The 17,372-nt window shown below is 35.3% G+C and overlaps 1 protein-coding gene across 11 annotated transcripts in view; it reads right to left on the minus strand.

Moving 5' to 3' along the window:
* Positions 1–17,372, minus strand: part of LOC145680677 (uncharacterized) — a 246,213-nt gene that overhangs the window by 80,887 nt on the left and 147,954 nt on the right. The window contains exon 4 of one of the 11 annotated variants that reach the window (XM_081751540.1): positions 824–1,407. The exons of 8 other annotated variants lie outside the window; for them this stretch is intronic. In XM_081751540.1, coding sequence (XP_081607666.1) covers positions 1,065–1,407 — 343 coding nt within the window. In that variant the 3' untranslated portion in view covers positions 824–1,064. Of the gene's footprint in view, positions 1–823; positions 1,408–8,872; positions 9,723–13,631; positions 14,050–17,372 lie in introns of those variants that run through there. 2 more of the 11 variants (XM_081751547.1, XM_081751542.1) reach the window with 2 other exon arrangements.

Consider the following 17,372-nt stretch of genomic DNA (forward strand, 5'->3'; position numbering starts at 1 on the left):
GCTAACCAGCGTATCGGGAGCTTTCTTGACCTAGTGGCCATCACGTCTTTTATGCACGTGACTTCCCAGTTTGCCTGGGTGGATGCCGAAAATTGGAGAAGCACCGACTAGAAATCGAACCCGGGACCGATGTTCTAATCATTAGACTACGCTGTCCCCCAATCTAATCTAATACAATACTGAATAACATTCGAAAGTACTTTCCCGTAAGTATTCTATTAATACGAGTATTAAAGCGCAATCCCAAATTTGATTCCCGGTTGTGGCTTAAAGAAAAGTACCTGGATTCTACTTTAAGAATCGGGTTCTATTTTATATAGCTTCGGTAGCGTAGCCGCTAACGCTCTCGCCTTCGGTGCGAGCGGTCCCGGGTTCGATTCCCGGTGGGGGAATTCGATCGAAAAAATGTAACAGCTTTTCCAGATCAGCCACCTTGAATGAGGTTTTCCTCATTCACACCATACTAATGCCGGGGTGGTACCTAACTTATAGGCCCCAGGCCGGTTCTTTCCTTCCCCAATCCTTTCTCATTACCTTTCCCCGGATAATGTGCTCGCCGAGGGACGTCATCCCTCCAACGTGACGGGCTAAATGGCCATAAGATGCCGAGAGCCCAGAAATCTAAATCCTAAATCCTTTATATAGCTTCGATGCTAAAAGGATACGCTAAATTACAATGAACTAACGAACAAGTATTAGTTACCTTGTAGTCATAGAAATGTTTAACGGAATAAAGCAAATGAAAGATATTTAACAACTATTTAGGAACAAAAAGTGCATTTATTCATATTTAACAAATTGCTCCATTGAGTCACATTAAAAAACGTTATTAAAAGATAAAGCACAGTGAATTTCATAATGGAATGATCTATAGTTGATTTTGGCTAACTGCCACGAAAAAAATGGCTATTTTGATTCCTAAAAAGCACCGAAACATATTTTATGAAACTATTCATTTTTCAGAACTTTTTCCTCTTCACGACATGTAAAATATGTTCTTCGCCACTCAAATCAAGTTCCTTTATTTCTACAGTTATTTTCACCTTCTTGGTTAATTGCATACATTAAATATTTGTTGCATTATTTTGTATAGTTCCTTGTTTTATTTCTGCATGTATCAACATATGATCATCAAATGTCTGGGGTGATGCCTTTTTTTTCCCACAGCATAAACAGTACAAATGCCTGCCGGGATTGTGGATCTTTTGATGCTTTTTTAGATGATGTTTCAGTCTAAACGGTCTACCACATATGCCACAAGAATACGGCTTCTCTCCTGTGTGTATGCGTGCGTGAGCGTTCAGATCATATGGAGTCCAAAATTTCTTCAAACACGACGAACACGTGTATTTTTTCTTCAACACTGACAACTTTTCTAACAACTCGCTCGACCCAGGGACAGAGAAGCTGAAACAAAAATAGTATATAATGTTTTGTGTGTTGCATATACTGTATTTAAGTCTACAAGCATGTATAACGGTAACCCCATGTTAATGAATAAGTATATATTTTGTTTGATTCCTTATAAGCAGGGGTGGCTCTCTAATGTAGTGGGAAACTCACATGCCCAAATAATACAAAGAACTTTTACCAAAACTCATTTTGTATTTATTTTATCCGTGTGCCCGTCCAGGAGACAGTTAATGGATCACTATCAATTTTGGTCAGGATGTCATAGAGTCAAAAGTTAAGATTTCAGTTCGTTAATGGAGGTGATACTACAACCGGAGGCGATAGAAATCCAATCCACTACAACTCCGGTTTCAATACTGATCTACATAGACCAAAACGATAAGAGATTGTGATATATATATGTGACAGAAATCGACACCTTTCGGTTTCAACGTTGATTCTTATTGAATGAAAATGGTAATACAGGGTGTCTACTAAAATTCCAAAATGAAATTTCGTGACTTTTTCGAGACCTTTTCTTTACCAAATTATAAAATTTTCAAACATTTTGAAGAGCGAATTTGGGTGCGAATTAGGCCGAATTTTCAACCATGCGATAGAAACGTACTTTGCTTGCGATTTGGTAGTGTCTAAACCCAACCATAGACATTTCTGGTGGTGAATTTTGACGTTTTATAAAACAAAAATTTTCCAAACTGTACTTACATTTGTACAGTTGAGAGTCTTCATCCCGGCGAAATTAAAATACCGCTAATTTTACAGTAATTTTGTGATATCTTCAAATATATAAAAGATAATTGAAATATGGAACAAGAGCGCCCTAGACAATATTATTTTGCGTGAGGTATCGTTATCACAAGTCACCTAGTGGCTTTCCGTTTTCAGCTGTTTAGAAGCGCGAAAATAAATGCCAATTTTCAAAATGGCTCGAAATCGAAAGCAGACAAGTGAGTCGTGATAACGGTTTCTCATGTAAAATAATATTGTCTAGGGCGCTCTTGTTCCACATTTTGATTATCTTTTATCTATTTGAAGATATCACATAATTATTGTAAAATTAGCGGTATTTTAATTTCGCCGGGATGATGACTTAAAAAAAATCGTGACCTAAAAGCTAAATTTCGTGACTTTCATGGCCGTTTTCTGATTTCGTGACTTTTTCGTGACATTCGTGACTTTCGTGACCGATAGACACCCTGTAATAGATAGTAAGAAGTGGTTTTCTACAATCACATAAGCATAATATATATTCCATCTCCACTCGAATCTTTCGACTAAAATCGGAAGTGGTAGAAATCAATTACTACTTCCGGCTTCAATGTTAATTAAAATATATCACGCTTAAGAGCCTGCCTTACTAAAAATAATACAAAATTTACCCATTTTTCTTTTGCTTGTTTATAAATCAGTGAAAGGAGATAATGAAATGTAAGTCACCACAATCATAGATAATGCTATTCTACAACAGAAAATATCAACGTGAAGGATGCTCAGTGTTGCCATCCATAGAAATTACAGTGTTGCCAGAAAAACAATTTCCCTAAAATCTAAGTTAAGACAGCGAGTAGAAGAATGAACTCAACTGCATTTGGTTACGTATCATATTGTTTTGGTTTCCTGTGAACTACTTTTTAAATAATAGTTGTATTCAGTTTGTAACAAACAAAATAGTTTTAACATACAGTTATTAAAACTAAATAATAATGTTTATTAAAAAGTAGTTCACAAGAAACCAAAAGAACATGATACGTAATCAAATGCAGTTGAGTTCATTCCTCTTCTCGCTGTCTTATCTTAGATTTTAGGGAAATTGTTTTTCTGGTAACACTGTAATTTCTATGGATGACAACACTGAACATTCTTCAGGTTCATATTTTCTGTTGTAGAATAGCATTATCTATGATTGTGGTGACTTGCATTTCATTATCTTCTTTCACTGATGAATAAACAAGCAAAAGAAAAATGGTAAATTTTGTATTTTTTTAGTAAGGCAGGCTCTTAACTAATCAAACTCCTTCACGTGGGTACACATGACACTGTTACTTGTTTAAAATATTGACATTTATTACTGCATACGAATGAGGAACGACCAATTACAAATTTCAGTTATTTTAATATGAAGTCTGTAACGCTGTTTGACGTCCATGATTTGGCGTATTCTGATGATGATGTCGGCCATGATGACGTTTGGCGTATTCTGCTCTTTCTAGTGTTCGCCTGCTGTCACAGAACATTCTTTTAAACGCATGCTCTTACGTACAATGAAATCACACCCTTACCGTGACTAAAACACCTTCCTGTTTTTCAGCTCACGAGCCTTCAGCATACGATACTAAGCTTTGATTTCGGTAGGCGTTCGTGTGATTCAGATTCTATGTTGAACACTAGGTCTACGTCTAGGTGATCAAAATGAATAATCGAATGGATTAGGCCTACTCTTTGCTTTAGAAACAAGCGAAATCAAATGCATACATGAATTTCAATGTATCACAAAAATATAATCGGGTCATTCCATATGAAATCAACAAATCAAGGTGGCCCATATGTTTTAGATTTTCTTCAAATTTTGTACAAATGTTGCGGTATCCAAACATAACACACTTGTAAAATTTTACAGCTCTACTTCAAAAGGGACTCGTGTAGAAGCCATTCGAAATTTGGGGACTTTCTGCAAAAAACACTTATGTCCGCCCTCGACTTAAAGTATTGAAACCGCTAGATCTCCGGAGATATTGAAGCTATTTGAAAATGGTTTTCACTAAAACAATCTTAGAATTTGTAGCATTTAAAACATTGTAGTAGTGAACTTCCCAAGTAGGGTTAAGTAATCCTCTTTGAAGTAGAGCTGTAAAATTTTACAGCTGTGTTATGTTTGAGTATCATAACACATATACAAATTTTTAGAAAAATCTAAAACATATGAGCCAGATTTCAGCTTCAAATTTTGGTGATTTCATATGGAATGACCCAATCGTGTTCCTATTTTACAATTAAATGTTATAAAAACACAAGGAATCAAGCTAACTTTCCACCATTATTTAGTTTAAATTATTAATAAGTATGTGTGTTAAAGGATGTGTAACCGAACGATTTTTATAGAATCAAATGGGAAATTTAAACTGAAGAAGTAAGTTAGGCTATTGACAACATATTCACATCTTGAATAGCTTGAATTATGTGTGCTGAGTAAAGTTTTTTTTAATATTAAGTTCAATAATTCTTCATGTAAGATTGGACATATGATTATACAGGGTGACCTAATAAAATCTCCCAAACTTTAAAGGCTATTAAAATAAAAAGTATTGCAAATAGAAACTTGTTTATTCGAATATATAAAATGGTATTGATAACAATTTGTAATTACCTTGTTCTGATTTCAATTACTCTGTTTGTTCTCTTGTGTATTGAAATGACACATTAATTGACAATGCAGCTATTGTTAATAACATCCAAGAACCTCCCTCCACTTTTTTTATCTGCTCTAGCGCTGTCAGTAGAAGGAGGAGAGAAGTGGTTACTCCAGTCCGCTCACCACTTTCCTTGTGTTTTCAATTGCCATTATGGTTTGGTCAGGAGCTCATCGCGCGTATACAGTCGAAATGTTTTTCAAAAAAGGCAGTTTTGTTATTACTATGTAAAGAATTTCTCGCTTAAAGTCTGCTATTACACATAATGAAGTTCCGAACAACGAGCTCAGCGTTGAAACAAATGATCTAGCCGATCTAGCCGACCTAACAGTGCTCTTTAGTCTGAGAATATTAAGCAATTACAAACTATAGCCTTTAGAAATCGTTTTCAAATTGTATTATCAATTGTTTTATTTCAAATCGGAACAAAGTGATTTCAGTACCATTTTACATTTTTCAATAAACAAATTTCTACCTGCAATACTTTACTTTTTGTTTTATTAATGTACTTTAAAATGTGCGAGGTTGTATTGGGTCACCCTATACAATGGCAAATTCATTATAACTTTCCCTGTAATATTTGTGCTTCACATCAGAATTTAAAGGATGCCTTCAAAGTAAAATATCATTAGAAGTCCCAAAGATGTGGAGGGGAGGAAGCGTAAAGCAGGTTTCGCCGTCACTACTTATAAAGCATTTCTTTACACGCAGTTTCAAAACAAATGTTTACAGCTCGAACACAAGGAATGTACCCCCTTCATTAATTCATCTAGAAAATAATTTTAAAACAAATTAGCAAGCAGCATCAAGCAGGTTATTCTTTCCTTAACGATCTAACACTTTTATTTACAATATGAATCGATCTGTGTGTACTTAGTACTAGTAAAATATGATAAGCATACAAAATTACATACAAAAACAGTATTGGATGTAAAAGTGTATTCATTTGACAGAAAAACAATCTTTTTGTAAAAGAATATTCATTTGACACAAAAACAATCTTTTTTATACGGAGCGGGACAGTCAAATTCCCCCATTCTACGACGAGCTGGAGATGTATGAGTGGTGGGGTTAAGTAGTCTGTAACCTTGATGTCCTGATTTAGTAACAATGTATGCAGCATTGGATCGGTGAACATGGTGAAAGCTGTATGTACGTGCACAACTCACATTCCGCCGACATTTTCGACTGTCATTCGTGCTCCTGTCCAAGGAAGGAAAGTCTTCGCTGTTTGGGTTCACAACTTTAAAACAATACGTCAAACATCATGAGGAGGAGGTTATAGTGCAAGAAGTGTTAGGACACCCGAGAATGTGGAGGCTGTACGACTTGCGATGACAAGAAGCCCTCAAAAATCTGCCCGGCTGAAAAGTGAACTATTTTTTGGCTTGTACACTCATTTCCACTTGTGCTCTTATTCTTTGCTGCAATAAATGAAGAAAACAAAATTTCGATTTGTTTTAATAATGATTTTAAAAGGGGGAGTTTGACTGCCCTATTCAGTATTTTATTTTCATTTATTTACTCTGTTAAGTAGAAGTAAATATATTTTCCTTCCTGTTTCTTAATAAGACATCTGTGCAAATTGTTGATCGCATCGTGAAATCTCCAATACTTTTGTTTTACTCTTGACAAGAAGTGGGGGGGGGGGGGGGAGAAAGGCGAGAGGAAAATCAGAGAAGTAAGAAATTACCAAATTACCTTTTAATACAATATTAATGATAAAATTTTCACGAAGATATTAAAAGTATTGGATACACACATCATGGTACCAATTACAAACTTCGCTTACTTTTCAGAGGGGCTAAATCATAGTTTGCTGCTTTATCCAGTGTAAAGAAAGTAGGATTGAATCCCATTTGATCCAGTGTATACGTGAGCGTCAAGGGAAGGGCAATAACCCCTATAGCCATCTCCTTGGATCCGCGCCTATATATATAATATATTAATGAGATCTCTCCTAACCGGTACCCAGTTAACCGACAATACGAAAACAATGGTACTTTTGTATTCTCTGTCAATTCAAGTCGGGCAGGCAAGTTCAAAGTGATGGCTTCATACAATAGCTTACCGGTACTTTAAGCAGCTCATTGGCTACAAGAGATCACATGGTTTTTGTTTTGTACATTATTAGACCAGGTCTCAAGCCAACCAACTAAATTTGCAAATATTTAGAGTATGCCGCTACACTGAGTTTACCTAAAACATCTTCACGCTTAAACGAACACTTGCATTGCGGGAGAAAATGGACAGAGTCGGCAGATCGAAATATCCAATTATCTGGCAAAGTCACGTGGTTGCTGGTTACGAGAGATCGTACTATATATTATATATACTTTCAATATGTGAAGTATGGTATTTTTCTTAATGTTCCTTTTCAGATCGTTTGCACATCCCATTTAAGACACATAATCAATGATTCAAATACACACAAAAATGCAAATTGTGTAAAATGCCACAGTACTGTAAGTGGCCCCCCAAAATTATAAATCATTGCAAATATGGAGCGTATCCTTTTTTAAAAAATCAAGAATTTAAAATCTACATATAATACATTGCTCTCAAGTTCTATAATAAAGGGTGTTCCATATAGCATGCTGAAATTGTATCGAGTGTTTTTTTATTCTTGCTTCGAAGTTCGTAGACCTTACCATTGTTGTTATCTGCCGTCACTTCATTAACGTAGTTTTGTTGTTGTTGTTTTTGACTTGTTTCTTCTGATTTTAAGTCATGGAACAATTTACGGCTAAGCAACATGTTCTTATCGTGAAGATGTCTTCGCACTGTGACCAACAATGGCCAACAAGGTCATGTGATCTTACATCATTTCTTCTTATAGATTTGTAAAATCAGAAACGCCAACGAATTAGCACAGTCTTTTGGAACTGCAGCCGGAAATCATACACATGACTAGGTGTATCGAAATAGACACTAATTTTATGGAGCACGTAAATGCATGCAGACTCAGTGAGGTTGGACACATGTCTGAGATTGTACTTGATACATACATAAATGAGAGATGTTAATGATTACATATATGTAAAATATAACCATTTTCATGAAGCTTTGCTTAGTTTTCTTCTTTTAATTTTCAACTTCGGCGTCTTATAAAGAGTACCCTACAATTGTTATTTTTTAAATATAAATACATCCTCTGAAGCAGAATAATTGACTAAATTTTAGTATTTCAAAATTTTATTTATATCTTTACTATTCTGTATATAAACATTTATGTAATACTGAATATTTTAAAAGTAGACTCAGTTCCATTACAAGAATTATCTTCTCACGATAAGATTTAATGGAGTAATCATAATGATGGGAAGCGAATACTGCTGAATCACTTGTGTGTTACATTATATATATATATACACAGGGTGGTAAGAAACTATTTGAACAAACTTCGGGAACTGATGCCTGACACCGAAACAAGCAAAAAAACCTCTAGAACTTTGGTCAGTGAGGGATAATTTCGGCGATATAAGGTGCCGAAAGCGTGGGGAAAATGAACTTCAGAGGGCTGTAATTCAAAAACAACGCAACGTAGATAGTGCGGTTTAGAACATGACACTCGAAGTCATACCTGCTCGATTGAAAAATGTATGCTTCAAACGTCCGTAAGATGTGTGCGAGGGATTCTCCAAAGGAACGTAGGGATTTCCTATAACCTGGCAAGTAATCTGTACGTTTCTTTGGAGAATCTCTCGCACACATCTTGCGGAGGTTTGAAGCATACATTTTTCAATCGAGCAGGTATGACTTCGAGTGTCATGTTCTAAACCGCACTGTCTACGTTGCGTTGTTTTTTAATTACAGCCCTCTGAAGTTCATTTTTCCCACGCTTTCGGCACCTTATATCGCCGAAACTATCCCTCACTGACCAAAGTTATAGAGGACTTTTTTGCTTGTTTCGTGTCAGGAATCAGCTCCCGACGTTCAAATACCACCCTGTATATATATATATATATATATATATATATATATATATATATATATACCAAGAGGTTAAATTCCAAATGGAATGGTTTATAATTTACTTTAGCAAGAAAGTATCAAAGATAATTTTGATTCTTTTGAGACTGCTCATCGAAGGTTTCTAAGTATCAGGTACCAAAGATGCTTTTTTTTTTTTCCTCTCGAACACGATTCAGTTTTCATTAATTTTTTTCATTTAGCGTAGATATAACCTAATATCATATGAATAGTAAAACTATTTAAGGAGTTATGGAAGGGATGGTATACGTTTCTCAAGTGGGAAGTACACACTGAAAATGATTCTAGTCTAAACGACAATCAGACCTTTGGTAGACCAAGATGTGCAGACAACTAAATGATGAAGGAAAGGGATAACATAATCTTGAATGGCTTGACTTGTAACAGGATAAATTCACTGTTGGTCTTTTGCTTCTGTTTGAGTTTTTTAAATTTTTATTTTCACTTTTTAAAAAGCCATATAATTATATAGTTGGTTCATATCTTTAAAAAAATCGTTCTTTTCTAAAATCAATTTCCCGAAGTTCAACATTATTCTGACCATTCCAGATTTCTACATTTTCATATTTCTCTACCATAGTACATTAACGACTGTTAAACTATGTTGTTATCACATGTATTATTATATGATCGTCTAATTTCTCTTGAGATACAAAACTTCTTCCACACTGTGTACAGTAGAAAGGCCTTTCGGAATTGTGGATCTTCTGATGACCTTTTAGATGAGGTTTCTGCCTAAACCGTCTTCCACATATATCACAAGAATAGGGCTTCTCTCCTGTATGTATGCGTACATGTATCTTCAATTGACATTGAGTCCAAAACCCTCTGGAACACCACGAACATTTCCACGTTTTTTCCAATGAAGTGGAATTTCTTAAGGCTTCATCCGATCCAGAAACAGAGAGGCTGAAAGAAAAACAGTATGTTTTGTATTCACGTATATTTAAAACAGCTGATTTCTATGTTACTGGATAACTGAATGTTCGCTTATTCTTCCTGGAACACATCCTTACAGATAGTTACGAAACTGACACTTATTACCGTCACCGAAAGGAGTGTAAGTTTTTTATCTTATCATATCGTGTACTAATTCTGAAAATTTTGTATATGTCAAGGAATAAAAACGACATAATTTATTACATATATTGCTATGATATTGGATACTTTAATCTGCATGTTTATTACGTAATATTTATTCAGTACTATTGCTTGAAGCCCTTAATATTCAATGTATCTGATAAGCAATATCATTAGAGAGGTTTTTAATTAACTTAATGTAATTAACTTTCATATTTATAGATTTATCCATAATTCTGAATACTTTGAAAGAAAATAACATTGACCAAATACGAAGTAATTTGTCTTACAGTTAGGAGTGCGATAATGAGGCAGTGTGATAGCCATGTTGATGACTGGATTTATTTTCTTCTAATATTCTTGTGGAGTTTTTGAATTTCCACACCCCTATAAATACAAGAATCTGGCAATCTGTCAGAGTGGATATAAACCGAGCAATCATCATCAATATCACACTATGTGAAACGAAATGCACTATATCAAGGACTATGGATTATGCGCCAGATTTCACTTGACCGAGTTTGCATCATGTCTCGTAGTTTCTGCAAGAACGTATGGTATGTGTTTATCCAATACGCATCTGATGTTTTTGCCGTGTTGTGACGTTACACAACGATCAGGCAAATATAATTAGTCGCTGTTCTATTGTGTTAAGTTTTAATGCTTGGTTATCATGTATGTGCGGATAGTATAAAGTAATCAGCGAGTAGTATTATGCTGTGATTTGTTGGAATTCTAACAGTTTTGCACTAACAGTAACATGCCATGGACGCAGTGGCTTTCCGGTATAGCGCTTACCAATAGTGCGACTGATCCCTGCTTTGGTCTCAGGCTAATTTTGTGGTTTTCTTTTGACGTTTCTTCTTCATTTGGCCGATTCTTTTATTATCATTTACTTTTGTTTTCATTCATCTCCTGTAATCTAAAGGGCATAGTCTTAAGACACTAAAGTTTTTCTTGATTTTTTTTTCGAAAACTACGCATGAGTTTTTATACTGACATATATCATATTGTTCTGCTTGGTGATATCTATCGATTGGCATATGCCTCGTCTTAGAACAATTTTTCCCCCGTAAAACACTATTACTATTGAATAATTAGAAGCTTGTTTAATTCTAGCAACGTACGTATTGTCAACTATACTATAGAATTAATGGATTATAGTACGTGACTAGCGTCAATTACCCGTTTCGCTGGGTCCGTTAGCCAGTTACTTCTTACTATTACTGAAGCACTCTCTGATAGATGATGTTTTCTGTCTTGCATTCTTCAAACCAGAACATATAAATTTTCGGGATTTCCAACTCGAGACTTGCCACATGAAGTTGGCCGTGTGAGAACCAAGGGTCCTCTCCTACCTCACCCAAGTTGTGGGGCTGAATTTGGATTTAAACGGCATTGGAAGTATCGCTGTTCATCTCAGCGACCCCGAAAACTATGGATTTGACACTAATATTGATCAGTTATATATATATATATATATATATATATATATATATATATATATATATATATATATATATATATATATATATATATATATATATATATATATATATATATATCCTCCCTCCCCCTCCCCTAATTTGCACCGTCAAAGTGAGGTGAAGTCCGAACCTCCTTATCTATGTTGAAAATTTGATCGAGATCGGTCGGGTGGTTCAAGAATTATTAAGTCACAAACATGGTCACTTTCATCTTTACATAACTGCTTTTCGCATCCTCTTCGTCATGCTACTTAAAATGTTTGTTTAAAATGTATTCGTTCGAGTCGCTTAAACAAGCTTTGACTCGCAGAATCAGATGCTTTGTACTTTCAGCTTTGCAATCTTTATTGCAGACATTTTGGTCTGTTCGATTGACGAAGGAAAATTAAGAAACGTTAGTCGGGTTCGAGATGATCCTGCAAGAAGGATATGCTCTTTTTGTCGTAGTGGAAATTTACTTTGTCGGGCTAAAGTAAGCAGATGTCTTCTTGTGGTTTGCTTGCAATAACAGCAGAAACCTGATTTGCTGGTACTTCTTAATACACGTAATTATTCTCGCAGAAGTATGAGTATGTAAGACCCCACTCTGAAACGGGCAATCAATGCCATGACTTTAGGTGAAAATTCATTGATGGAACATTTTAGACCTCTACAGGAGTTGTCTAAAAACTCATGTATAAAAATGATCGTGATTACACTTGTCTATCATACAATAAGCTGTATCAGTTAGAATAACGGTTTTACCTTCGAAACGTCGACTTAAGGAGGATCTTTCTTTGATCAGTTGTTCTTACTTTTTGTCATATTTTAAAGCCTATCGTTTACAACTTCCTCGTTTTCAGTTTCATGGGCAGCGAGGGTGCAAATTTAAAGTTGAGTTGTGTTGATTTTGAGTTTAACGTTCCTTTCAGCAGCAAGGCTATATGAGACGGGACCTACTGATTAACGTAGAATCGGAACCACATGAGCTCCCGTTGGGAATCGAACCCGGGTCTCCCACGCCAAAGCCGCGTACGCTAACTGCTTATCCACGAAGAAGCTCGTGCAAATTTAAACTTTGCAGAAATATCCTTAAACGAAATATCGCCATTATGGCATTGCAACTTTTTTAAAAAAGAAAATAACATACAATCTTTCATTTTTTGACTTCTTCTTCTCTTCTTCTTCTTTTTTAAATCGCACTTCATGCTTTCTCTACCCTCGTTTCTAACGTCGACTCTCATGAAAAGTGCGATGTGGCTGTCAGTAATCCGTCACTAATTGCTTCGTTGAAATAATTAATAATAACTAGTATCCGAAACTTACATTCTATGTTTGCCATGAGTACTCAATAAAACTCTCACACAACATTTCACTTTAACTAGGAAAAAACGGTAATGACTGACCAAATCACCCACACTACAAACAATAAGTTGTAAACGTAGCGCAACGCGAAGGAAAAGGGAATATGTATCAGAGTATCATTACGTTATAAAACAAAACTGACCAAAGCACCAAATATATGAAATGAAATATTTGAGTTTTACGTCCCACGTTATGCCGGCTAGGCTAAAGGAGACGGTGATGATGAGAAATGAATGCAAATGGTGGAATGAATAAAGTGGTAGGAAACGGGAGAATCCCGACAAAACCCACGAACACGGTGTTTGCCAACCACAAAGCTTACTTGGACCAGAGGTGAACGCTCTACTACTGAGCCACCGTGTCCCTATTAAAAATACAGGGTGGCCCAAAAGTAAGTATACAGCCCTGCATTGATCAAGTATAACATTCTAGTTTATGGGTTTATTTGCTTCGACTCTTCCGAGTTTAAGATGTAAGTAAAAATACATTAAGAACAAATAATAAAGAAACTAAGCCTACCTGAAGGATAACAATAAGAAATTATATAAAATGCAATAAGCTGATCAGTACGTTACTGTATACCTACTTTTGGGCCACCCTGTATATTTCGTGCTTTGGTCAGTTTTGCTTAACTTCGAAAACAGGAAAGTGAAACAACCTTTGACATGAATAGGGGCAATGCTTATCACATTTCGAAACAGATTAACGAAAATAAAAGTAATCAAATTTTCTATAGAGCGATTATCACTTATGTCTTCAATAATTTTATCTTGAACAGTGTAATGGATCGTTTCACAGTTCTAGATGTACTGTACTGATGAAATCAACAGAAATGAGAAGAATACAGGATTAAGCTATTACAATCACCTGTGAAACTGCCACAATGATTCATTCTTATACACTTTATTTCCGTATCAGTACAAAACTTATTATAAATAGACTTCGAAAAGAAAGAAAAAAAAATAAAAATAAAAGTAACACATTTGTAAAAGTTTAAATTTTACTGTTGCTTGGGTTGTTCGAACCGATGAGAAAGTTTATGAATGTCCAGTCTTCTTATTGAATAGGTACTCCAGTTACAAAGGTCACAAAGCACTTTCCCACTGGAATGTAGGCGAAAATGTCGCACTAAATTGTCTTTTCTGCTGAAAGACATACTACACTTTGTACACGCATACGGTTTCTCCCCAGTGTGGCCTCTGATGTGTCGCTGAAGTTTTGAGAGGAAGAAAAATTGTTTGCAGCACCACTTGCACATCAAAGTCTTACTTATATCTGAGGACTGTACGCTTACATTACTTCCCAATGCAACGGATTCAACCTCACTGAAACAGAAGAAAGTGACTCTTTGTAATTTCATTCTACTATGAAAGAGTTTCTTAGAAAATCACTAGCTAAGGTAAAACAAAATTGTAACATAGGTTTAAATCAGAAATCTACGGAATCAAAGATTCGAGCAAGGAAAAATTCTGATTGTTATCCACGACACTTTCTTACATGCAACAGATAATAATGTCACACATGAAGGGGTAAAAAATAATGCAACAAACGAAGAAGGTCTCAGATTTGATCCTCAGCGAGGATACGCTTTGTATACAAACCGTATAATGGTTCAGATTTCATTTTATGCAGAAACAGTGGGGCAAATTCAAGTATTTGTCGAATGGTGAAGATCTGGTTGATAGTTGATCGATTTCGCCTAAATCCGCACTGATAATCTCTAATAATTTCATCTGTGACACAATTGCTAATAGAATGTTTGAGAGGATTTTACAAGATTGTGTTGAGCAGCAGTACTCGTAAAAATAAAATGGTATCTTTGAATTAACGTCCCGCGATTATTCTTTATAGGTTAAAGGGAACGATAATGATTAATGAAAGTCAATGATTGTAAAGTAATTGGTGGAATGAGAATGCAGGACAATTCCAGGGCACTATGGTCTCTATCATAAGCTCACATGACCTGAGATCGAAACAGCACTCTATCACTAAGCCATCATGCTCCAGTAATAATAATGGTAGTACAACAAAACTAAGGATTGTCTATAGTTTTAGGAATTCATCTCTTTACAATTCACCCAAGCAACAGGAATTATTCTTAAGTCTCAAAAGAAATGCACGCTCCCATCTTCAATAAAAATCGAAGTTTTTAAAGTGAAAGTTGACATGTTTTTCATTCTTCTAACAGATATTTCTTGTTCTTAAAGTTAGGAGCAAATTACTTAGCTCACTGTTTATCGTTCACTTAGTTCAACCGCCAAGCTTATTGGAAATCAGATTATTAGAGAAAATATATTATTATTATTGTTATTTGACGTGAAGGAATTCATTTCAGTACCTCTGACTGATTTTAAATCCAAGAAATGGAGATGACTGAGAAACCTAATAATTATATGTACAGGGCTGTGCTCTAATTTATGTCCAAATTTCAGTACGTGATTCTTGTAAGGACAGGTAACATAGAACTCTATATCAATATATACATGATATTGTACCGTTCCGGAGATATATAAAATGCACCAAACGACACGACACACAACGCAGGATATGAAAGTAGAAGTGAACAGGTCACCGGTGGGCATGAGACACACACTGATATACTGGAAAGTCATCAACGTACAGCAGGCATACTGAAAGGACAAGCGGACTGATGACAAACGAGCATTGGGAGCAGCATTTAATTAACGCAATCTTTGGAATGACACACGCCTCTCGGGAGGGGAGAGAGACAACATGGGTGCAGCATTGTTAGTTTCATGGCATTGACAAAAATTTGTGTATGTGACCGCAAGTTTGATTTCATGGGTGGGTGCTTATACGTTGAATAATTGTTTATCAATATAAGTTTCAGCTTCCTCAGGTATATAGCACACGAGGATTGATCGATATAACATTATACAACAATAAATAATCCATATTCACAAATGAGAGTGATTTTGTACAATTTCAAATAACTTGGAGTTTGATGGTATGTACAAGTACACCGGTGTATTTCTAATACATGTCAAAAGTATTTGTATAAGCTGAGTTTACACAAAAGACATGGACAGTTGAGTCGTTTTCAGTTTTCAGTTATACTAAAATATTAAGAGGTTTGATTATAATCGTTATTATTTTAATTTTTCTCTCTCTTTTTTGGCCAATTTTGCTAATATATCATCATAGCTATTCTGCCATTTTTGACAGGTCACTTGTTGCAACTCAGAAGCTTCGATATACGGTGGTCCTCAGCTAGTCTTTTCGTCTTGACGTAGCAATTTTCTGTTTTAATACCTTCCTTCAACTAGTCTCCTTTGCCCCCTCCCTCTTTCCTTGCACCATATTCTCTAGCATGTTCCTCACAATAAAGTTCCTCCTCAACCCGTTCCTTTTCCTCCTCTTAATTACATCTAAAATTCTTCTTTTCTTCCCTACTGCTACTGTTTCTAACACCATCTCATTTGTTTTCCGTTCAACCCAGCTAATTCTCTCCTTTTATCGAAAGCCTCCAATATTCTTTCATCACTTTTGCGTAATGTCCATGTTTCTGTTTCATAGAGTACATATTGAAAACAGTAAAATAAAATCTCAATATTTAATTGGAAGTTTGTTCAGTGCAAAGATTAGCTAATCTTAGTTGAAAACAAAAAATCTGACGCCTTTAGAGCGTAAAAATAATTTAGCAATTTATTTTATTTCAGTAATCTGTGCCGCCTTAATTTTCTTTCATGCGTTTCCCCAATCTGGGAACCAGTAGAGTATTGAATCTGTTAAAAAAATATAAAAATATTACGAAACGTTGTAATTTATCTTATAAGTAATGAAGCGTGAGGACCCAATGAAAAAAAAAATAAATAAAAATAAAGGTTATCACCTATGTTGTGTACTATCATCATATTTACACGAAGGTAAACTATATTTCATTTAGAAACATACATTGTATTTCCGTTACTACTGGCGTATTGTAGAATGTATGCAGAGTAAAATTTACGGATGAAAAGCATAAGATTTCTTAAAAGCAAGACTTGCAAGATCAAAACCAAGACCAAGACCAAAGGTTCCAGTGTAAGACCAAGACCACCCGGATCTTGGTCTTGGTCTTCCATTTGCTCATCACTAATAACAACAGGGACTCCACAAATCAAACACAGTGACTTGTCAAATAGGTAATACTTACGTCGCTGCTTGACCTTCATAAACATTTCCATTCTTTTAGAATAAATGAAGAACGTTGTTTTATCTTCTCACTGACTTTAGAAATATGTGTCATAGTTACATAATTTTTCTGTTAGAAAGTCCAGTTCTTCTTTGTTCTGTTCTTAATCTGTTAGTTTCTGAGACCGATTCTCGCTAAGTAATACAATGAAGGCGTCAAGACTGATGCAAATGTTTTCCAGTATTATCCTTCTTATCACTATTGTTATTGTATTTCGTACAGTATCAACAATTAACATGCAATTAATATTAACATTCAGAGTGTGCAGAGTTTGCAACGAGACATGAAACAGGTCTGCAACAAGATAACTGCTTGTGCTGGAAATGGATTGCGGACAGATCTTGGTGTTTTCAAATTTAATAAGGTTCTCACATTCCATATATCAATATTATTTTCTTTTTTCTGAAGATTTCGTTAGATGACCATGAGAAAAGACTCTTCTGAAGATTTCCA

Source organism: Thermobia domestica, chromosome 3, assembly GCF_964235325.1.
Source record: "Thermobia domestica chromosome 3, izTheDome1.hap1.1, whole genome shotgun sequence".
Classification (NCBI taxonomy): domain Eukaryota; kingdom Metazoa; phylum Arthropoda; class Insecta; order Zygentoma; family Lepismatidae; genus Thermobia; species Thermobia domestica.